The following is a 25,681-nucleotide window of genomic DNA, read 5'->3' as shown; positions in this document are numbered from 1 at the left end:
GCGGTTTATCTTCTAGTACCCTGCCCAGGATCCCTCCCCCCTACCACACCCCTACCCCCCCATCTCCGGCCGCTCCCTCTCGGGTTTTTTCCACCCTGGGGTAGGGGGTGAGGCAGGTCAGGGGTCAAGAGATGGCGGGCGGGGAGTGCCGCCACGTGCCCGAGTGCGGCCCCGCCCCAGTGGGCCAGTGACTCAGCCCTGGCGGCTGTCGAGGAACTTGGGATTCGGGGGCATCGGGTGCTCATGGAGTACGGAGTGGCCGTGGAGAAATCGCCCCCAGCTAGGGAGAAAGACCGATGAAACCCTTTCACCCCTGGGAAGCTCCCCTCCCCCGAGGGACCGGAAGCGGCCCAGCTCCTGGAGCAGCCCAAGCGGCTACAGCGCGGCTAGTTCACCTAAGCCGGCCATCAGGTCCTGCCCCACCCCCTTCTGGTTGGCGACGGACGATCTATTCGCACATAAATTGTTGACATAAGTTTTACTGAAAAAGAAGAAAAAACCCAACGGGCCCAAAGTAGAAGGGACTTTCCCCTTCTTGAAAAAGTTGCCAGTCTTGAAAATTCTTAGTATTCTTCCGCTTTGAAAAATAGGCCTGCCCGTCTAGCCCCACGGGCGCCCGCGCTCAGTGACCTCTGCAGAGATGCGCGAGGGGGCATGGCTGGTGACCCAATATGTTCCCCTGATCGGGGAACGGGCGAGGCTGGTACATGGGTGTGAGACCTGGGACTGATCCAGCTAGGGATAATCCCCTGGAGTGGGGGTGGGCTCTACTGAGTTTTAACTTGTGCCACCCGGCCAGACACTGTCTCCAGTGGATGATTTCAGTTCTGAAACCGGCCAGGATATTTTGTCAAATTTCCCTTTGCTCCCTTTTTTCTTGATTAAATAAAATCAAGAGTGGAGAAGCAGCAACGCGCACGCCTCGCTCTCGCTCCCACCCTTTCCGCCAGGCGGGAGACACGTTCCCGGCCGCCTTCCTTAGCTGGGATTCCAAATCGGTCCAGTCAAACGCACCACGGCGCGCGCCCGCGAAGTCGACCGCCGGCCCCAACCGCCCCACGCGCTTTCCCTTCCGGCACCGGCGCAGGCGCGGACGCACGCGCCGCCGCCCGCCGTTCCTTCCCTCCGGCGGAGGTGGGGGAAGGGGGAGTCGTTCTGTTTAACCCAGAGTTCCCCGAACCCTCTTTAATTTGCTAAATTTGCAGCTTGCTAATTCCTCCTTTCCTTTCCTTCCTCCCTCTTGCTCATTCCCTTCCCTTTCACCAGGGTGGTTTATGTTCAATACAAAGTGGAGCGAGCCTTAACCCTAACCTCTCCCTGTTCCCTCCCCCTTTTTCAACATTTTACATAGCTTCCCATTGAACTCTGCAAATTTTGTAACGGGGTAGGGATTTTTTAAATTGCATTTGTAAAGTTGGGTATCTAGGCAGGGGAAGGAGGGGTAGGGAGGGAGTGGGGAGCAGGCCCCGCCCCTACCGCCCTTTGCAAATAAAAATCTAGGAGGGGGGGAGGAGCAGGAAGTGGCGGTGCTAGGGCTGCTGCACAGCTAGCAGAGCGGCCGTCCGGACGGCAGCGCGTGCCCCGAGCTCTCCGCCTCCCCCCCCGCCCGCCAGTCCAAGGCAGCCCGAGTCCATCCCGCGGCTCCAGCAGCAGCCCCGAGAGTAGCCCCAGTAGCAGCGCCATGGCCGGGTGGAACGCCTATATCGACAACCTCATGGCGGACGGGACCTGTCAGGACGCGGCCATCGTGGGCTATAAGGATTCGCCCTCCGTCTGGGCCGCCGTGCCCGGGAAAACCTTCGTCAACATCACGGTACTGCGAGGCCTGCGCCGTCCTGGGGACTGGCCGAGTTTGGACCCTTGAGGGACGAACTTGGGTGGGGGCGGGTGCAGTCTGGGGAGGGCAGCGAAAGGCCGTGACCCGGTCTTTGCCCTGGAGGTGGCGCGAATGGTGGCTGCACGTGAGGTGGACCCTCGGTTGCCCCCTAAGTCCTACGCCCCAGGAGCGGCTCCCATCCAGCCCGCCGCCCCGCTTTCCGAGACGGGGCGTTACATCCGGGGCATAGGGCGGGGAGGGGCGCGCCACCCGGTGCGGCGGCCCACTTCCGCCTCCTTCAGGGCGGGGCGGCACGCGCTGCAGTTTCAAGCGGGGATTGTGATTGAGAAGGGACTTGGGGACCCCTGGACCCCCAGCTCCACTTCCGGCCGCCAACTTGTGCCTCCTCAACCATTGTTCCCCCCTTATGCGGGAGTGAGCGTAGCCGGAGTTCCATGCCGGTCCTCGTGGGATCTCTGCTCCTCCCAACTCCGTTAGAGAAGGCAATGCCGCCTCACCCCGTTACCCCCCACCAAGTCTGCACCGTGGACTCCACATTCCTGTGAGACCAACCCCGGAAGTCCCCTCGCCCTCCCTTCCCGCCATCCTGCGGGGCCTGGAGCAGGGGAACTTTGTGAGAAGTTATAGGATACTATAAGTAAAGAAATAAGTAATGACTATTGCTGTCTCCATCACTACCTCCCGGGTCCACACTGCCCGGAAGTGGGGAGGGGAGCGGAAGTTTGAAAGGGGGGAAGGGGATTTCCGGGCGGGAGGGGACCGGATGTGGGGATTTGGGGTGTAAGGGGGAGGGGTGGAAAAGGTTCCCTGGGGTATCGAGACCCGAGAGCTGGCGTGCTTGGTCTAGCTTCGGTCCCCTTTCAGAAGTTTTCCAACTTTCCCAGAAAGCCCCCAGGGATCTGCTGCTTCATCTTGGGGCATAGGTACCTGGACCTAAACTCTAGGTTACTTGGAGACCCAGGAGTCCGGGCCCCTAACAACTCCCTCAGAACCTTTGACCAAATAAGGGCAAAGTTGCTTCTCCTGGTTTGCCCGCCCCCTCCCTTCCCTTCTTAGCTTCTGCTTTTCCTGAAGGAGAGTTCTGAGCATCCAAAGGCTCCCCACGCCACTGGACTGATTGGCTTTAGGCCTTATTTTCCTGGGTTTGCTTTCCCTCATAAACGAGATCTAAGTCTCCAAAGGAATATGCTCTCTCTTCATGTTAGCATTCTGTAGGTTTGAGGATCCTGATCTTTTTTGTGCACTTAACTTCCAACAGCCCTGAATTTAAATTTCAGAGATGTATACAAAGTAACTAACGTACACACCTTTCTTCCCCTGGGGATTCTTGCTTCCCTGACAAGTGGAAAGCAGGTGTGTCATTGGAGAAGGTGGGAACCTTGGTGTACTAATTTGTTTGGTTCCCCTTCTAGCCAGCTGAGGTTGGTGTCCTGGTTGGCAAGGACCGGTCAAGTTTTTTTGTGAATGGGCTGACACTTGGGGGCCAGAAATGTTCTGTGATCCGGGACTCACTGCTGCAGGATGGGGAATTTACCATGGATCTTCGTACGAAGAGCACCGGGGGAGCCCCCACCTTCAACATCACTGTCACCATGACTGCCAAGAGTAAGTTTCTAATCTTAACTCTTTCTCTAGTTCCAAGTTACCTAATGTATATCCTTCTGTGAATCTTGTGGGTTTTTTATGTGGCTCCCCAATATGAAGGGGTCAGACCAGCTTTTTATACCCAGCCTACTTACTGTATGTTGGGACTTTGGATAGTCCCTCCAGTTCTGTCTCAGTTCCTCTTCTTACGATATAAAGTTGAACTGTAATATCTCACTTGTTCCTGCCTTGAGCCTTTTTAGAGAAACTTTTCTCAGGGGAGGTAGACTGTTATAGTCAGCACTTAATCATTGTCTTTTGAGCCCTTTTGTTAAGTCTTGGGAGTCGCAGACTCATCCACAACCATTTTTATCCTGAACATAAGTCAACAGTCTATAAGCCTTTGACCCCAATTTTAGCGTTCTGCTTCCAGTATTTTAGCTTGATTTTTCCTTTTTGAAAAGCCCTATTGTTTCAGGGTGATTGACAGCCTGCCTGTGGGGATGGTTGGGAGAGATGAGGTTGGGTTACAGCCCCCAGGGCTGGACAGCTGCTGAACAGCTGGCAGGGGGTGGCATTATGACACCTGGGTTCTAGCCTCCTTTCTCTTTCCTCCAGCGCTAGTCCTGCTGATGGGCAAAGAAGGTGTCCACGGTGGTATGATCAACAAGAAATGTTATGAAATGGCCTCTCACCTGCGGCGTTCCCAGTACTGACCTCATCTTTCCCTCCCCCCACCACTCCCCACTGCTTTTGTGCCCCTCCTTCCCATACACACACATACACCATTTTTATTTTTTGGGCCATTACCCTACACCCCTTATTGCTGCCAAAACCACATGGGCTGGGGGCCAGGGCTGGATGGACAGACACCTCCCCCTACCCATACCCCTCCTGTGTGTGGTTGGAAACTTTTTTTTTTTTTTTTCTGAATAAAAAAAGATTCTACTAACAAGGTGCTGTGTGGTTTTAGCTGGAGTGTCAGGATGGACAGTTACTGGGACTTGCCTCCTTTATCCTTGCTTCTATATCCAGGACTAAGCACCTGCCTCAGGCCTATCTGGTCAGATGGCTGGCTGTTTCCTTTCCAGCCCTAGATCCTCAGTGTGCTAGCTGAATTAGTGGGTAATGGAATACAGCCATCTAGACCAGAGAATGGGTCCAGGCCTGTGGGCAAGGCTGGGCCAAAATTGAGTCATCCTGTGGGTGGGGCTCCCCCTCTCTGACTCACAACAAATGCCTGCTTGGGCTATCCCTGAGACTATAGGTTAGTCTTTCCCAGCACTGCCCTGTCCAAGGCAATAAAGGGGGCACCATTCCCCAAATGTGTAAGAGATTCATCTATGTGAGAATGATCTCCCCCTTCCTTAGTTGGCAAAAACAATTTTATTAACCCAGTTAATGAAAACCCAATCCCTTTGCACCAACTCTCTCAAAAGGATGGGGTTGGATAAGGGAGAAACCCAGGGTAGGAATGTGCCCTATCCAGGCTATGCAAAATATGTCACCAGGGGTAGGGGTGATAAGGGCAGTATTAGACCAGGATAGCAGCTGAAGTGGAAGGAGAGGGTGGGGGATCTGTTGAAGACCCAGGAAAAGCAAGGGGGGCTGGGGCTAGGGAGCCAAAAGAGGTGGGAATTGTAGGGCTGGAGCCCAGAAGGGGAGTCCGCTCTGAGGCAGGTTGGTCCCTTGGTTCCCCTTCCTCATCACCATCTTGCTCCTGAGTTTCTTCCTGCTCCTCATCCCCAGGACCTCGGTGGACAGGCTGCTTGCAGATGGGGCAGGTTTTCCGGGTCTGAGTGAGCCAAGGGTCCACACAGCGGCTGTGATATGCTGCCAAGAGGAATGAGGTGAAACACCTGGTGTCTGTTGGTGGAATGAGGACATGGGCATAGGAACTGAGAGCCTCACCATGAGCACAGGGGAGCACTCTCAGCTTGTCACCATCCTCATACTCATCCAGGCAGATGGCACAGACATCATACTGGTCTCCTGGAGGTGGAAAAAAGTCCTTTTACTCTTAAGTCACATTGGACCAGGGCCCACAAGAACTCTATCTGGGAGGCCTGTTGGGAGTTAAACCTTGCAAATGTTATTTTCCCTTCTACAGAGCCAGTGGAAGAGCTAAGACTGGGCCTTGCAGGGTAAGACCAGGGTAGAACAAGAATTGGGGGTTAGGAGGGACAAAGAGAAGCAGAGGTAAGAAGGGAAGTGGGTTTTTTGAGGGGGAGGTTCAAGGGTGGATATAAGGAGTGGGAGGAGCGGAAATGGGGGCAGGGCTTCTGCTCTTGCCTTATAAGGGCACTGAAGGCTCCAGGGCCTAAAGACCTAGCCTCTCCTCACCTGTTTCTTCTTAGACTAAATCCTCCCCACTCCTTTCATTTTTGTTCTCTCTACCTCCCTTTATAGGCAAGGTCGCTCCTCCATCTTCTGCTGTTGCTGTTCTGTCCTCATTGTATGTATGGGTAAAAAGGAAAGGTGGCATCTCAGGCTGATGTTTTCTCCCTGTGATCTTTTTTTGCCCCTTATCTCCAGGGCTCAAACTCCTTCAGAACCATGTAAGCTATGGGAAAGGCCCTCTGCTACCCAATTCCCCTCACCCTTCTGATAGTCATGTGTTGGAATCTGTTTCAGTTGCTCTTTGGTCAGTCGATTCCGCTGGAGCCGTTTCCGGTGCTGGACACAACGAACTATCTGGGGGAAGGGGGTGGACAGATCAGATCAGCCTTAGGGAACATAACTGGACAATCCAGTACAAACCATCACTACCTCTAAACCCCAGATCCAGTCTGGTTTTAAAGGCCTCAGCTCTTCCCATCATGCTCCCTGAGCTACTCACCATCACTGCTCCCATGGCCAAAACCAGCAGTCCCACAATCCCTGTGAAAGGGATGAGGTAGTAACCCAATGGGAAGCTATTGTCCGGGACCAGAAGCACCCGAGCCCTGGGAAAAGAAAGACCAGTATCAGAGGTGTAAGAACAAAGGAAGAGACACAAAATAACTGGCTCTGGACAAGGTCCATGGATGGAAAAAGGGAGTGGAAAGAATCATGAGGCAGAATATTATGGACCTGAGGCTTGGGTTCCAGAATGGCATGAAAGTGCTGAAGGAAGAGTGGGAAGGAGGGACATGTCCTACCCCTTCTCGTAGACAAAGAGGGCACGTAGGTACTCAGAGCTCCTCTCCCCAATAAACACAGACGGGATCCAGATCTGCTGCTGGATTTCCTCTGCAGGGATCAGGGTATTACACTGAGTACTCAACTCTTGATTCAAACCCTTTGGTAACCCTGGCATTTGGTTCTTTTGCCCCATCCCACCCAAAGGATTGACTTTCTTTCCCCTAAGCCTTTAGCCCACATCTCTTAAGTCTGAGCTCTACTGATCTACTGATAACTCAGCTGTTCAGATCCCCCAACCTTACCACTATTCCACACCATGTTCAGAAGTTCATTGGAATTCACATTGTGTACCACAGCTGCACCATACCCAGCCTTCTGAGCATTCAGGACCTAGGGAGACAAAGCAGGGGATAAGGAACCATTATGGGCCTCGTCTCCATTCCTGGTACCTTTTTTTAGCTTCCCAGCCCAGCACCCACTCCACATTCAGCAACCTTGAGGTCAAAGTTGCAGTCGAATCTTCGAAGCAGTGCAATAAAGACTGACCCGTTGACCGGGGCTGAGGGTGGTGGGGCAATGCGGCTGCAGGCATTGGCTGGGTGAGCCTCCACAAGGAAGCCCTGGGGAAGAAAAGCAAGCAACAGTTAGATCTCACCTCTCTAGGTTCTGCTCCTCACAGGGCCCACCAAGCACACTGGCCTGCACATACTGAATATTCTCTATCCACTTCCTTCTCATTCCTAATGTCTGAGCATCCCACCCAAGTCAGAAGTCTACCTCTTCTCAGCCTCCTCAAGATGAAATTGTATCAAACAACATCCCTTACCAAACCCATTATCCCCTTCCCTGTCCCAGATGAACTAACCTATAACTCATACTCCAGGTTAATTCAAATTCTGCCTTCCAGTTTTCCATTGATTGTACATTGATTCTCCATTCATCCATGTCATTTTCTCTCAAGATCTATTTCATATTCCCTTCACCAGTACATAATCATACAGAACATATTCCCCTTTGTTAAAAGAAGCCCCAAATGGAGTCACTTATGCTAAGCCTCATGTCATCAAACAGACTTAACACATAACAATTAGTTTCAAGCCCGACCAGGCAGTGGTGCAGTGGATAGAGCATTGGACTGGGATGCGGAGGACCCAGGTTCGAGGCCGCCAGCTTGAGCGTGGGCTCATCTGGTTTGAGCAAAGCTCACCGGCTTGGACTCAAACTCTCTGGCTAGAGCAAGGGGTTACTCAGTCTGCTGTAGCCCCACGGTCAAGGCACATATGAGAAAGTAATCAATGAACAACTAAGGCGTCACAGCGAAAAGCTAATGATTGGTGCTTCTCATCTTTCTCTCTGTTCCTGTCTGTCCTTATCTACCCCTCTCTCTGTCAAAAAAAAAAAACAACAAAAAAAAAAACACCAAGAAACAAAACAGTTTCAAGTCTCTCCCAGGAAATGAACCTTAAATAAAACATTCTGGAATTACCTGATCAGCACTAGTCTTTTTCACTGCCTGAAAGACCCCTACCATCCCCTAAAGAAGGGTGGTTTTGCCACATATAACCAGCTTTTTGCTGGTATAACTCCTTGTCCCGCTCCTTTCTGCCTATGAAAGTCTGTTTGTATAGCTCTTTGGAGTTCCTTTCTATCTGCTACATGGGATATTGCCTAATTCGTAAGTCATCAAATAAAGCCAGTAAGATCTTTAAAATTATTCTGTAAGTTTTTTAACATTTCCCTTTAATTTTCCAATTACCTGCCTTACAACTATTCTGACATCTATGGCCCAGTTCTTGCTGTGTGGCAGTCTTTGTGATGAAGTACTACAAAATTGCTTACATAGTTTAATTCTCACAATAACCCTGGGATAAATTCTATTAACCCATATTACAGTAAAATCAACTAAGTCTTAGAGAGATAATTAACTTGTTCAAGATCATAAAAACCAATAACTGACCCCAGAGACCCTGCTAATAAGCACCACTTGTTTCTTTTATCTTGGTCCATTTTCAGTCTCCCTCCAGGGCTCAGTGTTCTAGGGGTGGACTTTGTCTTCTCCCTCTAGATTCTTAATTCCATACTAAATGTACTAGTGCACTTCCTACCTTGCCTCTCACCTCTAGCTTCATCCAAGGGCAAGGCTCCTCAACCCCTCTCCAGGATGGGAAATTTAGGGAAATAAAAAAAAAATCACCTGAAGTCCCTCCTGGCTCAAGGCAGGCCCGAAGAGAGCTGGGAGGTCTGCAAAATCCATGCTGGCATTGTGGTCCGAGGTCTGCGGACAAAAAATTCCATGTTCCCCTTCAGCCTGCAATTCCTCCCTTCAGCCATCTCCTTCCATCTGCCTCTCCGACTCACCGCTCGAATGAGCCCCCGGATAGGGGTCGCCCCCCACAACACAGTGGCCACAACTACAGGAAGCGAGAAGGCCGCAGGGTGCATGGCAGCGGGAGAGAAGAGGCTGAGGAGGCCGCGTCCTGGTAGCAGGAGCACAAGCGGAGTTCTGCGCTCTCTCCGCCCGTCCAGGATCCCAGGGGTCCAACCACCCCCAGGTCCCACTTCCCAGCTACATGGGGACGCGAAGAAGGAACCCTAACTCGAGGAGTAAGATATCCAACCCTTTTAGTGGACTGGGAAAGGAGACACTTAACGTATCCTTTCCTGGTATAAAGGTAAAACGGAGAAAGGGAATAAGATAAACACAGGTGACAAAAACTTATGGAAGGGTGGGGGAACTCAAGAAGGTGGGACTTCCGGCCAGGTGGCCCGTCTTCCTAGTCCCTGGAAAAGGGCTTCCGGCAAGGAAAGTCAGGCCGCTTCCAGCATTGTACGCTCAAGATGAAGGACTTCCGGTCCTAAAAGGCCTGTTAAAAGAAAGGTTAGAGCTGGAGGGAGTGCCTGTGGAAATGAAGGGAGCATCGAAGTCCCAGAAGACGACCTAGTTGATTCCCTTTTACAGCCCGGATCCTGGAGCTGACAAACTTACAAACCTCTTCTCCTTCTGGCCGCCGCCGACGCCGCGGTATCTCCAGACCTCGCGAGAGTCTTCACAGCATTTCCCTCCCACCAGCTGAAATCTTGCTGTATCTATCGCGAGAGAGCAAACTCTAGCCTACCTTACTTACTCTCGCGAGACCTTCAATCACCCTCTATTTTCCCGCGATTCCAATTCGGTAAAAACAGCCTCTGCTCTGGCTTCCTAAGTCAGCCACACCCCTTCTCGCACCCATTCCTGAGCTCCTCCTTCAGCACCGCCTTACTCCCGGTCACCTTTGCGCTGCGCGCCTGCGCCAGCTTCCAGCTGATTCTGGACCTGAGAGCTGCAGGGTTTTGCGCGCGCGCCCTCGACCCTTTTGCGCGCGCGGTGTCACCTTGGGCGCGAGCGGGGCCGCGCGCGCATGGGGCCGGGTGTCGAGGGCCATCGAGTAGTGATGGCGGCGGCTGCAAGTCCCGGGGCCGGCGGGATGGACGGGAAACCCCGTACCTCCCCTAAGTCGGTCAAGTTCCTGTTTGGGGGCCTGGCCGGGTAAGCTCAGGCCCCAGGGATGGGAAAGAGGAGGAAGGGACGGGTGCAAGGAACCGGGCCCAGTTCATCCTAGGCTCTGTTGCAGTGTACCGAGCCGGCATGGGGTCAGCGCCGTTTTCAGTGTATTTGGAGGTCCCTGATGCACTGCCAGGATCTTTTATTACCCATTGCAAGATCCCTCCTAGGCTGCATGCAGGACCATTACATGATTCCCGCTGGGAGGCCACCTGAATTTCCCAACCCATTGCTTGGCTCTGCTGGGCTAATTGGGTTCCAGGTCACTGCGTGGCTCTTGCCGGTATTGAATGCCCACTTCTCCTTGGGTCGGACTGCATGCAGTCCCAGGACACTCTTTGACCCCCTTGGAACTACATGGAGCACTTGCATTGCATGGCTCCTCCTGGACCATTGGATTTTTTAGACCCATTTCTCTTGATACATACAGAATCTCAAACACATGCCCACCAGTCGCCTGAATGTTTAGTCAATTGCATGGCAGGTCCTCCCCCTTATGACCTTTGTTGCCAGGCTCCAATGGGCATTGGTAGATCTGGGACACCAGGCCTTTGACTCTACCCCTGTCTTCCCCCAGGATGGGAGCCACAGTTTTTGTGCAACCCCTGGACCTGGTGAAGAACCGGATGCAGCTGAGTGGAGAAGGAGCCAAGACACGAGAATACAAAACCAGCTTCCATGCCCTCACCAGCATCCTTAAGGCAGAAGGGCTGAGGGGCATTTACACCGGGTATTGGGGCCACAGGATGGGAGTTAGGGTGTGGGTTGGCAGCTCCAGACCTTGACTTAATACCTTCACTCCCCAGGCTGTCAGCTGGCCTACTGCGCCAGGCCACTTACACCACCACTCGCCTTGGCATCTATACTGTGCTATTTGAACGCCTGACTGGGGCTGATGGTACACCCCCTGGCTTTCTGCTGAAGGCCCTGATTGGCATGACTGCAGGTGCAACTGGTGCCTTTGTGGGAACACCAGCTGAGGTGGCTCTTATCCGCATGACCGCTGATGGTCGGTGAGTTCCAAGTCTGAGCCTGCCTGCAGCCCCGTTTTTTAGACTCTAGAATTATGGACTAACTTCTTATCTTAGCTCTAGAGCAGAGCATTTATCTGTTCTGCCCTCCCTTTTTTTGTTCCTGTGGGGCAGGCAGGATAGTCTGTCTTGAGCTTGGCTTCTCCTTGCCTTCCCATCAGGCTTCCAGCTGACCAGCGTCGTGGCTACAAAAACGTGTTTAACGCCTTGATTCGAATCGCCCGGGAGGAAGGGGTCCCCACACTATGGAGGGTGAGTGAAGGGTCTGGGGAACATGGGGTTAGTTCTCAGGCATTTCTGACTCCTCTCCCATTCCCCACCCAGGGCTGCATCCCTACCATGGCTCGGGCTGTCGTTGTCAATGCTGCCCAGCTTGCCTCTTATTCTCAATCCAAGCAGTTCTTATTGGACTCAGGTGAGACGAAGAGCTGGGCCCTTAGCTTCCAGCCTGGCCTGGGCCAGCTGTGAGCTGACTGCCACTCCCTGCTTTGCCTCCCCCAGGCTACTTCTCTGACAACATCCTGTGCCACTTTTGTGCCAGCATGATCAGTGGCCTGGTCACTACTGCTGCATCCATGCCAGTGGACATTGTTAAAACCCGGTGAGTCTGCAGGCCTGAGCCTGGAGAAGGATGGAAGGGCCCCCTTTATGTCTCTCATGCCCCTACCTATTTTCCTTCAGGATCCAGAACATGCGAATGATTGACGGGAAGCCAGAATACAAAAACGGACTGGTGAGGAAGTAGGGCTGGGGGCTTGGGCTGAAGGATTGGATGCCCTGGGAAGACTGAGGGTGGCTGGGTATGAGGGCCAAGGCCCCAGAGGCCAGGTCTTAACACCTGTGTCCTGCCCGCCTGCCTATCTAGGATGTGCTGATGAAGGTCGTTCGCTATGAGGGCTTCTTCAGCCTATGGAAGGGCTTTACACCATACTATGCCCGCTTGGGCCCTCACACCGTCCTCACCTTCATCTTCTTGGAGCAGATGAACAAGGCCTACAAGCGTCTTTTCCTCAGTGGCTGAGGCAGGTGAGGGGCCTGGAGCCAGTGTGCTGGGGCTCCCACTCGCCTGCTGCCCCTACAGTCAGTGTGCCCCTGGGGGGCCTGGACTGCTGCCCTGGGCCCCTCTATTTATTTTCCCTCCACAGTGTGGATTTTTCCTCTGCGGTAAAGGACTTTTGTCTCTTCTACCCCTGCTCCAGCTTAACCTGCTTGTCCTGATCCTCATGGCCTCTCTGTCCCTGGTTGTGCCTTGGGAGGAACTGAAAACTCCCTGAGGATTTCCAGCCTCTTGGGTTTAGTTTCAGGACACATAGGACAGCAGAAGATTCCCCTTCTCAGTAGGGAAACCAAGGCAGAGCTGAGGGGACCAGAGAGAACAAAAGCTGTCAAGATGGTCAAAGGGTTTGCAGTGGGAGGATGTAGCCTTTCCTCCCTCCACCTCACTGAGGACATAATCAATAAATTGGATTGGTAACACTACCTCCAAATCTGAAGAGTTGTGAGGGCTGGAATGGGAGGAGACTGGACAAAGAAGCGATTGAGAACAGAAGCTGGAGTTTTGTATTTTTCTGAAGCTGGAAACGGGGAGAGACAGTCAGACAGACTCCCGCATGCGCCCGACTGGGATTCACCCGGCACGCCCACCAGGGGGTGATGCTCTGCCCCTCCGGGGCCTTGCTCTGTTGCGACCAGAGCCACCCTAGCGCCTGGGGCAGAGGCCAAGGAGCCATCCCCAGCGCCCAGGCCATCTTTGCTCCAATGGAGCCTCAGCTGCGGGAGGGGAAGAGAGAGACAGAGAGGAAGGAGAGGGGGAGGAGTGGAGAGGCAGATGGGTGCCTCTCCTGTGTGCCCTGGCCGGGAATTGAACCCGGGATTTCTGCACGCCAGGCCGACACTCTACCACTGAGCCAACCAGCCAGGGCCAGAAGCTGGAGTTTTTAAGGAAATTTACTGAAGGAAAAGCACCTGCTTTTATCATGTAATTGATGTATAAATCAGTCTTGTTGCAGCAGCTGACTGGGTGAGAAAACCAAAATCCAAGCCCCGTGTCTTGCTTCCCAGCCACTCGCCAAGAACACTGCAGATGCACAAGTCAGCACAAATCATCTCACGTAATCTTCAGGAAAAGCTCTGGGGTCTGATGACGGCTTCTATGGCCTAAAGAGGGAGGGAGTAGAGTCTGAGAAGAGAAAGCTGATCTGGGGGGGGGGAGGTAGGTGGACAGGGCTTGAGGGAGTGAGCACAGGAGCTAGGCCCCCAAAGTCTGGAGCTTTGAGGAAACATTATTGGCCAGAGACTTGATCTGCGTGCTACATTAGAGAGAGTGACTGCCTTATCAGATGTGTGATTCCTGGCCCTGTTCTCAAGGAGCCTAAAAACCTCTTGTGGCATAAAAGGGTATGAAAAGGTCAACTGGAAGGAGGGTTGGACAGGATGAGGCGCAAAGGCTTTTGAGCCAGGCCCGGGGACAGGCAGGCAGCAGGTGGGAGCTATCCCCTTGGCAGAGCTTTTTGATAGAAGAGGTGGGGCTCAGCAGCCTGGCGTCCCTACTGGGCCCTCCCACTTCTTTTTACTTGTTCCATGTACATGCTGGCCACTTTGAGACTTGAGGCATGAACATTGTACTTAAGAAATTCCAAGTCCAGGGAGGAAGATGACACAGGAGCAGTTAGGGAACTGGGAATGTAGAAATAGACTGTTGCTGGGTAACTTAGAGCACCTGGCTCTGCCTAGGGGAGGAGAGACCTGTGCACAGAAGCAGTTATACAGGCTGGGGAGGGGGGGGCAGTACTCTGGCTGACAGAGCAAGGCTCAGAGGAGAAGGCTGGGGAGCAGATGATCTACTCAATGTTTGCAATAGCTGGGGCACAGATGGTAAAGTATTTGTTGTGAGAGATAAAATAGAGTGTTCAGTGGATCAGTGCATAGAAGTCAATTGCCAAGCTCAGGAGTTTGTTCTCTGTCTGGGGAAAGAGTTCAGAGCAGGAAAAATGCAGTCAGGTTTTCAAGTTTAGGAGGATTTTTCCAGCACCTTCTGCGGAAAGGAGTCTCCGTGAAGCCAGAAAGGCTCTGCCTTCCCATTTTCTGGGCCCAATCCTTGGTTTTGGCTGGAATTAAGGTAGAAGAGAAGGCCCCATCAAATGTGGTAGGGAGAATGGGAGATTCTGGCAGCAGGTGAGAGAAGTGGGTTCCATTTGCATGTATCCTCACTTGAGAGGAGGAAACAGACTCTTCTGTAAAACCCACACCCTCTGTCCCACTCACTTGAACAGAGCCACAGGTGCAAGCAGGTACCCATCTTTACACCTACTACTGCGGGCCACAGACAGGTAGGCCTCAGCAGTGTAACTAACCTTCAGGGAAACATGGTTCTTGATCTAGAACCGGAGCTTGGAGTGGCCTGGAGTGTGGTCACCGTGGACGGGAAGTGCCAGCTAAGACTAGAGCTTTGTTAAGTGAGTAATGCAACTCGAGTGATGGTAGTTGGGAACTTGGGAATGCTAGAGACAAGTGTGCCAGCCATTCTTTCCCTCCAAAAAAAATCTAATTTTTCTTTTTGACATTTTTTATACAAATAATATGGTAGGAAACTAGAAAATGCCAGGCAGAGGAAGGAAAACTCTTTATTCCATCCAGAGACCAATTAGGGCTCACATGTTGATAAGTCTCTTTTCAAAATTTCAATACACAAGTGTGGGGGCCACATTCTTTTTTTTTTATTTGCTTTAAATTTGAAATTTTACTGATTTTTAAGAGGAAGAGAGAGAGCAAGAGAGATGGAAACATCAATCTGGTCCTGAATGTGCCCTAATCAGAGGTCAAACTGGCAATCTGTACTTTGGGACGACGCTCTAACCAACCAAGCTATCTAGCCAGGGCAAATTTTTTTAATTTATTGGTTTTAAGAAAAAGACAAACATCGATTTATTGTTTCACTTATTTATGCATTCATTGGTTGATTGTTGTATATGCCCTGGCCGGGGATCAAACCCGCAACCTTGGTGTGCCCGGGCCACAGCCTTACTTGCTTTTTCCTAAAACTTCCCCAAAGTGGTAATAACCTAGTAGTCTAAGAAACACCCCCTCCCCCATCTGACGCAGCATTGAGAGCTTTCTCCTATGACCTGCCCAGCTCCATCTCACTACCCGTCCTGGTCTGCTGGGTCTGAGGCTGTGTTCCTGTGCCCTGAAGAGGAGGCTTCTGTTAAAGGAACAGTAATTAAGACCTCCCCCTGACCCTGTGCTTTTAATCCCCCAACCCCCCAGCTAGTTCCCAGTAAGAAAGCCCATCAGAACCTCTCAAAGTCCCCAAGTCATCCAATTTCAGAGGCTGTGGCCAGAGTATCTAATGCCTACTGTACCCAGCAGATCTTGACCACGGCCCAGACTCAGGGCTGAGGGCCGCCGTCCTGCCACCAGAGGCCCCACACGGCCATTAGGCCGGACCCATAGGAAGAGGCTGGAGCGGAAAGTTGGGAATGACCCTTGAAGGAAAAGCAGCCAGGCCCGGGGGACAGTCACTTGTCTTCCTCTCTGCAGCTCTAGATGTGTGGTGTGCATGGCTGTGGCCAGGGCAACAGACTGGCCAAAGTCCATGGCCTGTGGTTTCAAGTGCTGGATCCAGGTTAGCAGCAGGATCAGGACCACAGAGGCAAACAGAAGCCAGAGGAGACCCAAGATGTAGAAACCCAGGGGGAGGAGACAGCAAAAGTCAGGGATGAGAAAAGGGTCATTTCTGAAGCTATCCACATTCCCTTGAGCCAACCCCCGGACCTTTGGGAGGTCAACAAATTCAGAGATGATGGTTGTGGTGGATTCTAAGGTAGTAGGGAGTGAGGTGGGTTCTGTGGTCGTTAAGAATATGGTTGGTCCTGAAGTGATTAGGGTTTTGATGGGTTCTGGGGTGGTTGGGGGTTCTGGGGTGGTCGGGGTTGTGGTGGGTTCTGGGGTGGTTGGGGTTGTGGTGGGTTCTAGGGTGGTCGGGGTTGTGGGTTCTGGGGTGGTCGGGGTTGTGGTGGGTTCTGGGGTGGTCGGGGTTGTGGGTTGGGTGGTTGTGGGTTCTGGGGTGGTCGGGGTTGTGGGTTCTGGGGTGGTTGGGGTTGTGGGTTCTGGGGTGGTCGGGGTTGTGGGTTCTGGGGTGGTTGGGGTTGTGGGTTCTGGGGTGGTCGGGGTTGTGGTGGTCTCTGGGGATACTAGGGTTATAGCTTGTTTAGTAGTGGGTTTTGGAGTTTTGGAGAATGTAATTGATTCTGTGGTGGGTGAAAATGTGGTCTGTTCCCTAGTGGACTCTTGGGTTGGAGGCAAGTAAGGTGTTTGGCTATCTAGAGAAGCAGTAGAGTAGGCTCCTGAGTAGAGTAGGCTCCAGTGGGTTGTAAGAACTTTGGTGCTGGTGACCACAGCCCTTGTGGCAGGCATCTTATCACTCTTATTGTCCTCTTCTTCATAGTTATCATAGTCATCTGTGTCATCACCACGACTGTCAGGGGGACAGTCCTTTCCTGAGAAGGTAAAGACGGGTGTTTTGGGCACATTGCTACATTGCACACTCTCCACATTGGGAGTCATGGCCTTGACATCCACACCCTCTTTCCATAAGTAGACATTCTGAGAATTGTCTTGCAGCCAACGACTGAAATAAAGGAGGTCGCAGTTGCAAAACCAGGGGTTGCTGTGGAGAAAAACAAAAGGCAGGAGGTGGTGCCCAAAGAAGCCCTTTGGTATCGTGTGTAGCCAGTTCTTTTGGAGGAAGAGGGTGTCAAGCTCCTCCAATCCATCCAGAAACCCAAGGGGCAGCTCACTCAGCTTGTTCTCAGCCAGATCGAGCTTCCTCAGCTTGGTTGTGTGTGCCAGGAGTTGGGCGGGCAAACTCTCCAGCTCATTGCCACGCAGGGAGAGCTCATGAAGTTGGCTCAGGCCATCTAGGGCACCAGGAGACAACGAGGTCAGATTGTTGTAGGAGACATCCAGGGTAGTGAGGGATGGCAGTGCCCGTCCTAGCAAGGGCAGTCTTTTCAACTTATTGCGGGGTATTTCCAGGGTCTCCAGCAATGGCAGCTTCCCATCAACCTGCAAGTTGGTCAGCTTGCTGTCACCCAGGTACAGCTGAGAAAGGCGAGTCAGAGGCACCAGGGATGCCATGGAGAAGGTGCCCAGGGGGTTCCCACCCAGGTGGAGGATGGTTGTGTCTGCTGGCAAATCTGGAGGCAACGCCTTCAGCCCCTGGTTATCACAGTTCACTTCCACCTGGCTGGCCACCTTGGAGACCTCACAGGTGGATCTGAGGAGTGAAGGGCTTGGCAGCAGGAGCAGCAAGAGGAGGAGAGGCATGGGGACCTGTGGGCAAAGGGAGTTTGGGTACCCCACTGGCCCTCGGCATTATTCCCCAAGGCCCTAGCTCTTGCTGAGGCTTCCAGGATCCTTTGCAGGAACAGCTCCCACACCTCCCATCCTCTCCTACCCTTGCCCCCCAAACCTAAACTGCTAGCACCAGGTTCTTGGTCCTTATCCCTCCTGCAGACCCCCACCTTCCCCAGCCCCAATCCCAGCTTACAGGCAGGCAGAGAAACCTCCAGATGCACAGAGCTTCGTCCAGGGTGTGACTCTGTCCTTTCTTCCAGCTCTGGGAGGGCCTGGTCAGGAACAGGAAGGGGATGGGGAGGAAATGCTAGCCTGATAGAGACTCCTGTGACCCAGTGAACAGTCTCCCTCCCGGACCCAGGCCCTTATCACCCCCTTCCACAAATTTCCCCCAGGCCCTCCTTTTGGCTCTATTCTCTCCCACTCTCCTTCTACACTGGGGAGATTGGGAGTGAACTCCTCCAACCACCACCACCATCCAGCTTTTGGAAACCTCTCCAGCTGCCACTCTCATTTCCCCTTCACGGCTACATTCTTAAGAGTTGTCTAATTTTAACCCTCACCTCTCTCTGCCTTCTCACCCGACTCGCTCGAGGCTGGTTTCTTAACCCCCACCACTCCATTGGTTCAGTTCTTTTCTTTTTTTTTTTTCTATTTTTCTGAAGCTGGAAACGGGGAGAGACAGTCAGACAGACTCCCGCATGCACCCGACCGGGATCCACCCGGCACGCCCACCAGGGGCTATGGCTCTGCCCACCAGGGGGCGATGCTCTGCCCCTCCGGGGGGGGGGGTGTCGCTCTGTTGCGACCAGAGCCACTCCAGCGCCTGGGGCAGAGGCCAAGGAGCCATCCCCAGCACCCGGGCCATCTTTGCTCCAATGGAGCCTCAGCTGCGGGAGGGGAAGACAGAGACAGAGAGGAAAGAGAGGGGGAGGGGTGGAGAAGCAGATGGGCGCCTCTCCTGTGTGCCCTGGCCGGGAATTGAACCCAGGACTTCTGCACACCAGGCCGACGTTCTACCACTGAGCCAACCGGCCAGGGCTGGTTCAGTTCTTGACAAAGTTGCCAGTGCCCCCATACTCCTCTACATCCACAGGACACTTGTCCATTATGATCTTGTTTTCCACAGCCTGTGTACTCATGATCATACCCACCTTGGGACTCATAACACTAATTTTTTTTCTTTTTTTGTTTTCTGAAGTTGGAAACGGGGAGGCAGTCAGACTCCCGCATGCGCTCGACTGGGGTCCACCTGGCATGCCCACCAGGGGGCGATGTTCTGCCCATCTGGGGCGTCGCTCTGTTGCATCCAGAGCCATTCTAGCACCTGAGGCAGAGGCCACAGAGCCATCCTCAGTGCCTGGGCCATCTTTGCTCCAATGGAGCCTTGGCTGCGGGAGGGGAAGAGAGAGACAGAGAGGAAGGAGAGGGGGAGGGGTGGAGAAGCAGGTGGGCGCTTCTCCTGTGTGCCCTGGCTGGGAATTGAACCCGGGACTCCTGCACGCCAGGCCGACGCTCTACCACTGAGCCAACCAGCCAGAGCCTCATAACACTAACTTTCCTGGCTTTCCTCTTACCTTTCTGGCTGGTCTTTCTTTTTTCTTTCTCTCTTTCTTTCTTTCTTTCTTTCTTTCTTTCTTTCTTTCTTTCTTTCTTTCTCTCTTTCTTTCTTTCTTTCTTTCTTCTTTCTCTCTCTCTCTCTCTCTCTCTCTTTCTTTCTCTCTCTCTCTCTCTCCCTCCCTTCCTTTTCTTTCTTTCTTGACAGAGACAGGAAGAGTAAGAGAGAGGGACAGATAGGGATAGAGATAAGAAGCATCAATTTTTTGTTGCGGCACCTTAGTTGTCCATTGATTGCTTTCTCATATGTACCTTGACTGGGGGCTACAGCAGAGCGAGTGACCTCTTGCTCAAGCCAGTCATTTTGAGCTTCAAGCCAGCAACCTTTGAGCTCAAGCCAGCAACCATGGGGTCATATGATCCCACGCTCAAGCTGGTGAGCCCTCACTCAAGCCAGCGACCTCGATGCTTCAAAGCTGGGTCTTCCATGTCTCAGTCCAACACTCTATCCACTGCGCCACCAGCTGGTCAGGCTATTTATTCATTTTTAGAGAGAAGAGGGAAGGAGCAGGAAGCATCAACTCCCATATGTGTCTTGACCAGGCAAGCCCAGGGTTTCAAACCAGTGACCTCAGTGTTCCAGGATGACACTATCCACTGCACTACTGGTGACCTTGGGGTTTTGAACCTGGGTCCTCTGGATCCTCTGTGTCCCAGTCTGACACTCTCTCCACTGCACCACTGCCTGGTTAGGCGCCCTTTATAACTTTTTAAAATGCTTATTTTTTTTTATTTATTCATTTTTAGAGAGGAGAGAGAGAGGGAGAGAGAGAGACAGAGAGAGAGAGAAGGGGGGAGGAGTTGGAAGCATCAACTCTCATATGTGCCTTGACCAGGCAAGCCCAGGGTTTCAAACCAGTGATCTCAGCATTTCCAGGTCGACACTTTATCCACTGCGCCACCACAGGTCAGGTCCTTTATAACTTTTTTTAAAAAAAGATTTTATTTATTTATTATTGAGAGAGGAGAGAGAGAGAAAAGGCAGGGAGTGGGAAGCACAACTTGTAGTCGCTTCCTGTATGTGCCTTGATGGAGAGGGGTTTTGAGCCAGAGACCTCGACATTCCAGGTTGACGCTCTATCCATGCACCACCACAGGTGAGGCTTATTTTTTTTTAATTAAAAATTGTATTATTATTATTAAGGAGAGAGAGAAAAGAGAGATGAGAAGCATCAACTTGTAGTTGTGGCACTTTAGTTGTTTACTGATTACTTCTCATATGTGCCTTGACTGGGGGACTCAAACTGAGCCAGTGACCCCTTGCTCAAGCCTATGAGCCTGTACTTAAGCAGGCGACCTCAGGGTTTCAAACTGGGGACCTCAGCATCCCAGGTCAATGGTCTGCCCACTGTGCCACCACTAGTCAGGCAGGTATTGCTATTGCATGTTTTAAAAATTCTTTTTTTTTTTTTTTTTTTTTTACAGAGACAGAGAGAGGGATAGACAGGGATGGAGAGAGATGAGAAGCATCAATCATTAGTTTTTCATTGCACGTTGCAACACCTTAGTTGTTCATTGATTGCTTTCTCATATGTGCCTTGACTGCGGGCCTTCAGCAGACTGAGTGACCCCTTGCTGGAGCCAGTGACCTTGGGTTCAAGCTGGTGGGCTTTTGCTCAAACCAGATGAGCCTGCGCTCAAGCTGGCGACCTTGGGGTCTCAAACCTGAGTCCTCTGCATCCAAGTCCGATGCTCCACTGCGCCAGCACCTTGGTCAGGCATGTTTTAAAAATTCTTGTAGCATACCAGTCTACTGTGGCACACCACTTGGAAATCTCTAGTCTAAAATAGATACACAGAGGCCCTGGCCGGTTGGCTTAGTGGTAGAGCGTCAGCCTGGCGTGCAGGGGTCCCGGGTTCAATTCCTGGCCAGGGCACACAGGAGAAGCGCCCATCTGCTTCTCCACCCCTCCCCCTCTCCTTCCTCTCTGTCTCTCTCTTCCCCTCCCTCAGCCGAGGCTCCATTGGAGCAAAGATGGCCCGGGCGCTGGGGATGGCTCCTTGGCCTCTGCCCCAGGCGCTAGAGTGACTCTGGTCGCGGCAGAGTGACGCCCCGGAGGGGCAGAGCATCGCCCCCTGGTGGGCAGAGCGTTGCCCCCTGATGGGCGTGCCGGGTGGATCCCGGTCGGGCGCATGTGGGAGTCTGTCTGTCTCTCCTCGTTTCTAGCTTCGGAAAAATACAAAAAAAAATAAAAAAAATAAAATAGATACAAAGAGCCTCACCTATGGTGGTGCAGTGGATAGAGCGTTGACCTGGAATGCTGATGTTGCTGGTTTGAAGCCCCAGACTGGCCCAGTTAAGGCACATATGAGAAGCAGCAACTACAAATTGATGCTTCTCACTCTTCCCCAACCATCTTTCTCTCTCTCTCCTCTCTCTAGAAATCAATAAATCTTTTTTAAAATAGATACAAAGCCCTGGCCGGTTGGCTTAGTAGTAAAGCATTGATCTGGCATGTGGAAGTTCCAGGTTCAATTCCTGGTTAGGGCACACAGGAGAAGAACCCATCTGCTTCTCCACCTTTCCCCCTCTCCTTCCTCTCTATCTCTCTTCCCTTCTCGCAGCCAAGGCTCCATTGAAGCAAGGTTGGCCCAGGTTTTGAGGATGGCTTTATGGCCTCCGCCTCAGGCGCTAAAATGGCTCTGGCCGCAATGGAGCAATGCCCCAGATGGGCAGAGCATTGCCCCTAAGTGGGCATGCCGGGTGGATCCCAATTGGGTGATGTGGGAGTCTGTCTGACTGCCTCCCCGCTTCTAATTAGAAAAATACAAAAAAAAAAAATAGATACAAAGGAAGAAAAAAAGTAAACAACAAAAAAGAAAATGAAACAAAAGCCAGGCCCTGGCCGATTGGCTCAGTGGTAGAGCGTCAGCCTGGCGTGCAGGAGTCCCGGGTTCGATTCCCGGCCAGGGCACACGGGAGAGGCGCCCATCTGCTTCTCCACCCCTCCCCCTCTCCTTCCTCTCTGTCTCTCTCTTCCCCTCCCACAGCCGAGGCTCCATTGGAGCAAAAGATGGCCTGGGCGCTGGGGATGGCTCTTTGGCCTCTGCCCCAGGCGCTAGAGTGGCTCTGGTTGCGACAGAGCGACGCCCCAGAGGGGCAGAGCATCGCCCCCTGGTGGGTGTGCCGGGTGGATCCTGATCGGGTGCATGCGGGAGTCTGTCTGACTGCCTCCCCGTTTCCAGCTTCAGAAAAATACAAAAAAAATAAAAATAAATAAAAATAAAAACAAAAGCCAAAGAAAGAAAGAAAAAGACATAAAAATAAAAAGGAAAGAAAATACAAGAGAAATGAAAATCACTGGTTCAGCCATTCAATCAATACAAAGAAAATGTCTAAAAAATAAACAAAGAAAATTTCTGATAGCCCTGGCCGGTTGGCTCAGTGGTAGAGCGTCGGCCTAGCGTGCGGAGGACCCGGGTTCGATTCCCGGCCAGGGCACACAGGAGAAGCGTCCATTTTCTTCTCCACCCCTCCGCCGCGCTTTCCTCTTTGTCTCTCTCTTCCCCTCCCGCAGCCAAGGCTCCATTGGAGCAAAGATGGCCCGGGCGCTGGGGATGGCTCTGTGGCCTCTGCCTCAGGCGCTAGAGTGGCTCTGGTCGCAATATGGCGACGCCCAGGATGGGCAGAGCATCGCCCCCTGGTGGGCAGAGCGTCGCCCCTGGTGGGCGTGCCGGGTGGATCCCGGTCGGGCGCATGCGGGAGTCTGTCTGACTGTCTCTCCCTGTTTCCAGCTTCAGAAAAAATGAAAAAAAAAAAAAAATTTCTGATAATCATCTTTAACTCGTCCCCTCCCTCATTCTCACATCTAACCTGTCACCAGGTTTAATTGATTTTACTTCCTAATCTCTCTCAGATCTACTTTCTATTCCTACTGCCAGAATTCTTAGTCCAGGGTGTCATCTTCTCCTTGCTGCTTCACTGCAACAGCCTTCCATGTGGTCTCCCAGCTTCTGACTTTTCTTCTTCCTATTCCCCACTGGAGTTGTCTTTCAGAACTTCAGATTTGCTCAAATCCTTCCATGGTTTGAAACTCATCAATGGCTTTTTTTTTTTTTTTTTTTTTTTTTTCATTTTTCTGAAGCTGGAAACAGGGAGAGACAGTCAGACAGACTCCCGCATGCGCCTGACCGGGATCCACCCAGCACGCCCACCAGGGGGCGACGCTCTGCCCACCAGGGGGCGATGCTCTGCCCATCCTGGGCGTCGCCATGTTGCGACCAGAGCCACTCTAGCGCCTGGGGCAGAGGCCACAGAGCCATCCCCAGCGCCCGGGCCATCTTTGCTCCAATGGAGCCTCGGCTGCGGGAGGGGAAGAGAGAGACAGAGAGGAAAGCGCGGCGGAGGGGTGGAGAAGCAAATGGGCGCTTCTCCTATGTGCCCTGGCCGGGAATCGAACCCGGGTCCTCCGCACGCTAGGCCGACGCTCTACCGCTGAGCCAACCGGCCAGGGCTTCAATGGCTTATTTTTTTCTTTCTGTAGTGAGAAGAGCGGAGGCAGAGAGACAGACTCCCACATGCACTCGTCTGGGATCCACCCGGCAAGCCCACTAGGGGGCGATGCTCTGCCCATGTGGGGCATTGCTCCATTGCAACTAGAGCCATTCTAGTGCTTGAAGCAAGGCCATGGAGCCATCCTCAGTGCCCAAACCAATTTGCTTCAATGGAGCCTTGGCTGTAGGAGAGGAAAAGACAGCTAGGGAGAAGGGAGAGAGGGAATGGTGGAGAAGCAGATAGTTGCTTCTCCTTTGTGCCCTGACCAGGAATCAAACCCAGGACATCCACATGCTGAGCTGACACTTTACCACTTAGCCAACTGGCCAGGGCCTATCAAGGGCTCTTTATAGTCCTCAGGAGGAAGTCTAAGACCCCTAATATGACCTATAGAGTCCTATTTTTCTTCCTCCCTCCCTCCCTCCCTCCCTCCCTCCCTTCCTTCCTTCCTTCCTTCCTTCCTTCCTTCTCTCTCTCTCTCTCTCTCTCTCTCTCTCTCTCTCTCTCTCTCTTTCGAGGCAGGGAGAGAGAGAGAGACAGACAGACAGACAGGAACATCAAGCTGCTCCTGTGTGTTGCCTGACTGGGAAATTGAACTGGCAACCTTCACGCTCCAGGACGAGGCTCTAACCACCTGAGCTATCCAGCCAAGACTTAATTTTTATCGATTTTTACAGAGACAGAGAGGAAGAGAGGGGGGAGGGGGAAGGGAAGCGTTTGTTGTCCCACTCATTTGTGCATTCCTTGGTTGCTTCCTGTGTGTGCCCTGACCAGGCATTGAACCCACAATCTTGTTGTTTCGGGACGATGTTCTTAACTGGCTGAGCTACAGGGCAAACAGCCCCATCTCTTAACACTCTACCCTTCACTTGACTGTTCTCTTTCTTGTGCCTGAACTCTCTTCTTATCCCTTATCCCCTTCTGTTTAACTCTTACTTATATGGAAAGTTCCAGCCCAGAAAATCTTGCTCTAGAAAGCCTTATAGGATTTCTCAACAAAAGGTTAGTTTTCTGTTCCAGAGATTTCAGCCTCCATATCTGTTGGCCCACTGCCCCTTCTTTTTTTTTTTTTAATTTTTTTTAAAATTTATTCATTTTAAAGAGGAGAGGGAGAGACAGAAGGAGAGAGAGAGAGAGGAGAGACAGAGAGAGAGAAGGGGGGGAGGAGCTGGAAGCATCAACTCCCATATGTGCCTTGACCGGGCAAGCCCAGGGTTTCGAACCGGCGACCTCAGCATTTCCAGGTCGACACTTTATCCACTGCGCCACCACAGGTCAGGTCCACTGCTCCTTCTAATGATTGAAATGTCCCACCTGCCTGACCTGTGGTGATACAGTGGATAAAGCGTCAACCTGGAACATCTGAGGTCGCTGGTTCAAAACCCCGGGCTTGCCCGGTCAAGGCACATATGGGAGTTGATGCTTCTTGCTCCTCCCTCCTTCTCTCTCTCTCTCTTTCTCTTTCCCTCTGTTTCTCTCTCTCTCTCTCTCTCCTCCCTCTCTAGAATAAATTTTTTTAAAAATTAAAAAAAATAATGTCCCACCTACTGTCTTCCAGAAAGGGCACCATGCACCCACCTGAGCATACCTGTCTGTTCACCACTGGTGACTGTAAATGGCGCACGCTTGAACCAGGTGCAGTTAATCTGTAGACTTGCCATTTATATAATTTGCCGGCTGCAAAAATTATTTGAACATGTGGAGAAAATGAGGCAGGAAGTAAGGTAGAAAGTTGTATATACAGGCTGTGATGTGGAATAAGGCCCCTGAGGCTGTTGGTTTTTGCTGCATTGGTATCAGGGTTTTTAGTTATAAGCAACAAAAATGTGTTCTATTTAGCCGGACTGGTGGTGGCACAGTGAATAGGGTGTTGGACTAGGATGCAGAGGTCCCAGGTTCAAAACCCCGAGGTCGCTGGCTTGAGCATGGGCTCATCTGGTGTGAGTACAGGCTCACTAGCTTGAGTCCAAGGTCTCTGGCTTGAGCAAGGGGTCACTGGCTCAACTTAATTCCCCCCTCCCTCGTCAAGGCATGTGTGTGAAGCAATCAGTGAACAAAGTAATGCAACTATGAGTTGATGCTTCTCATCTCTCTCC

The 25,681-nt window shown here is 52.2% G+C and overlaps 4 protein-coding genes across 6 annotated transcripts; 2 read left to right on the top strand and 2 right to left on the bottom strand.

Annotated features, from left to right (window-relative positions):
* Positions 1-1,514: 1,514 nt before the first annotated feature.
* PFN1 (profilin 1) lies at positions 1,515-4,376 on the top strand. The gene is made up of 3 exons (XM_066363334.1): positions 1,515-1,813; positions 3,250-3,442; positions 4,040-4,376. Exons 1-3 carry the CDS (start codon positions 1,682-1,684, stop codon positions 4,135-4,137), a joined length of 423 nt encoding a protein of 140 aa, XP_066219431.1. The 5' UTR covers positions 1,515-1,681; the 3' UTR covers positions 4,138-4,376.
* Positions 4,377-4,788: 412 nt separating this feature from the next.
* On the bottom strand, positions 4,789-9,709 carry RNF167 (ring finger protein 167). 2 transcript variants are annotated; one of them, XM_066363330.1, is made up of 10 exons: positions 9,531-9,709; positions 8,903-9,408; positions 8,739-8,819; positions 7,039-7,164; positions 6,847-6,934; positions 6,562-6,652; positions 6,261-6,366; positions 6,022-6,115; positions 5,333-5,413; positions 4,789-5,254 (listed from the first exon to the last, which is right to left on the bottom strand). In XM_066363330.1, exons 2-10 carry the CDS (start codon positions 8,984-8,986, stop codon positions 4,956-4,958), a joined length of 1,050 nt encoding a protein of 349 aa, XP_066219427.1. In that variant the 5' UTR covers positions 8,987-9,408; positions 9,531-9,709; the 3' UTR covers positions 4,789-4,955. The 2 variants fall into 2 exon arrangements, with proteins under 2 accessions (XP_066219427.1, XP_066219426.1); XM_066363329.1 differs by having other exon boundaries at positions 9,535-9,709.
* A 93-nt stretch (positions 9,710-9,802) lies between these two features.
* On the top strand, positions 9,803-12,595 carry SLC25A11 (solute carrier family 25 member 11). Of its 2 annotated transcripts, XM_066363332.1 has the most exons (9): positions 9,803-10,070; positions 10,663-10,815; positions 10,892-11,098; positions 11,278-11,368; positions 11,441-11,531; positions 11,618-11,717; positions 11,798-11,849; positions 11,982-12,142; positions 12,316-12,595. In XM_066363332.1, exons 1-8 carry the CDS (start codon positions 9,943-9,945, stop codon positions 12,135-12,137), a joined length of 978 nt encoding a protein of 325 aa, XP_066219429.1. In that variant the 5' UTR covers positions 9,803-9,942; the 3' UTR covers positions 12,138-12,142; positions 12,316-12,595. The 2 variants fall into 2 exon arrangements, with proteins under 2 accessions (XP_066219429.1, XP_066219428.1); XM_066363331.1 differs by having other exon boundaries at positions 11,982-12,595.
* On the bottom strand, positions 12,282-17,727 carry GP1BA (glycoprotein Ib platelet subunit alpha). The gene is made up of 2 exons (XM_066363328.1): positions 17,667-17,727; positions 12,282-17,449 (listed from the first exon to the last, which is right to left on the bottom strand). Exon 2 carries the CDS (start codon positions 17,441-17,443, stop codon positions 15,440-15,442), a length of 2,004 nt encoding a protein of 667 aa, XP_066219425.1. The 5' UTR covers positions 17,444-17,449; positions 17,667-17,727; the 3' UTR covers positions 12,282-15,439.
* Between the last annotated feature and the right edge of the window lie 7,954 nt (positions 17,728-25,681).

Source organism: Saccopteryx leptura, chromosome 2, assembly GCF_036850995.1.
Source record: "Saccopteryx leptura isolate mSacLep1 chromosome 2, mSacLep1_pri_phased_curated, whole genome shotgun sequence".
NCBI lineage: Eukaryota > Metazoa > Chordata > Mammalia > Chiroptera > Emballonuridae > Saccopteryx > Saccopteryx leptura.
Note: the sequence above shows the minus strand (reverse complement) of the source record. Positions and strands in the feature narration are given on the sequence as shown.

What these genes read in the sequence shown, in the direction of transcription:
- SLC25A11 (XM_066363332.1), top strand. Translation starts at nt 9,943, where the DNA reads ATGGGGCCGGGTGTCGAGGGCCATCGAGTAGTGATGGCGGCGGCTGCA. An exon ending in CTGTTTGGGGGCCTGGCCGG is followed by an intron (nt 10,071 to 10,662) that starts GTAAGCTCAGGC and finishes GTCTTCCCCCAG; the next exon opens with GATGGGAGCCACAGTTTTTG. An exon ending in CGCATGACCGCTGATGGTCG is followed by an intron (nt 11,099 to 11,277) that starts GTGAGTTCCAAG and finishes CCTTCCCATCAG; the next exon opens with GCTTCCAGCTGACCAGCGTC.
- GP1BA (XM_066363328.1), bottom strand. Translation starts at nt 17,443, where the DNA reads ATGCCTCTCCTCCTCTTGCTGCTCCTGCTGCCAAGCCCTTCACTCCTC.
- PFN1 (XM_066363334.1), top strand. Translation starts at nt 1,682, where the DNA reads ATGGCCGGGTGGAACGCCTATATCGACAACCTCATGGCGGACGGGACC. An exon ending in AAACCTTCGTCAACATCACG is followed by an intron (nt 1,814 to 3,249) that starts GTACTGCGAGGC and finishes TTCCCCTTCTAG; the next exon opens with CCAGCTGAGGTTGGTGTCCT. An exon ending in TGTCACCATGACTGCCAAGA is followed by an intron (nt 3,443 to 4,039) that starts GTAAGTTTCTAA and finishes TCTTTCCTCCAG; the next exon opens with CGCTAGTCCTGCTGATGGGC.
- RNF167 (XM_066363330.1), bottom strand. Translation starts at nt 8,986, where the DNA reads ATGCACCCTGCGGCCTTCTCGCTTCCTGTAGTTGTGGCCACTGTGTTG. An exon ending in ACTGCAACTTTGACCTCAAG is followed by an intron (nt 6,935 to 7,038) that starts GTTGCTGAATGT and finishes TTGTCTCCCTAG; the next exon opens with GTCCTGAATGCTCAGAAGGC. An exon ending in CTCTTTGTCTACGAGAAGGG is followed by an intron (nt 6,367 to 6,561) that starts GTAGGACATGTC and finishes TTCTTTTCCCAG; the next exon opens with GGCTCGGGTGCTTCTGGTCC.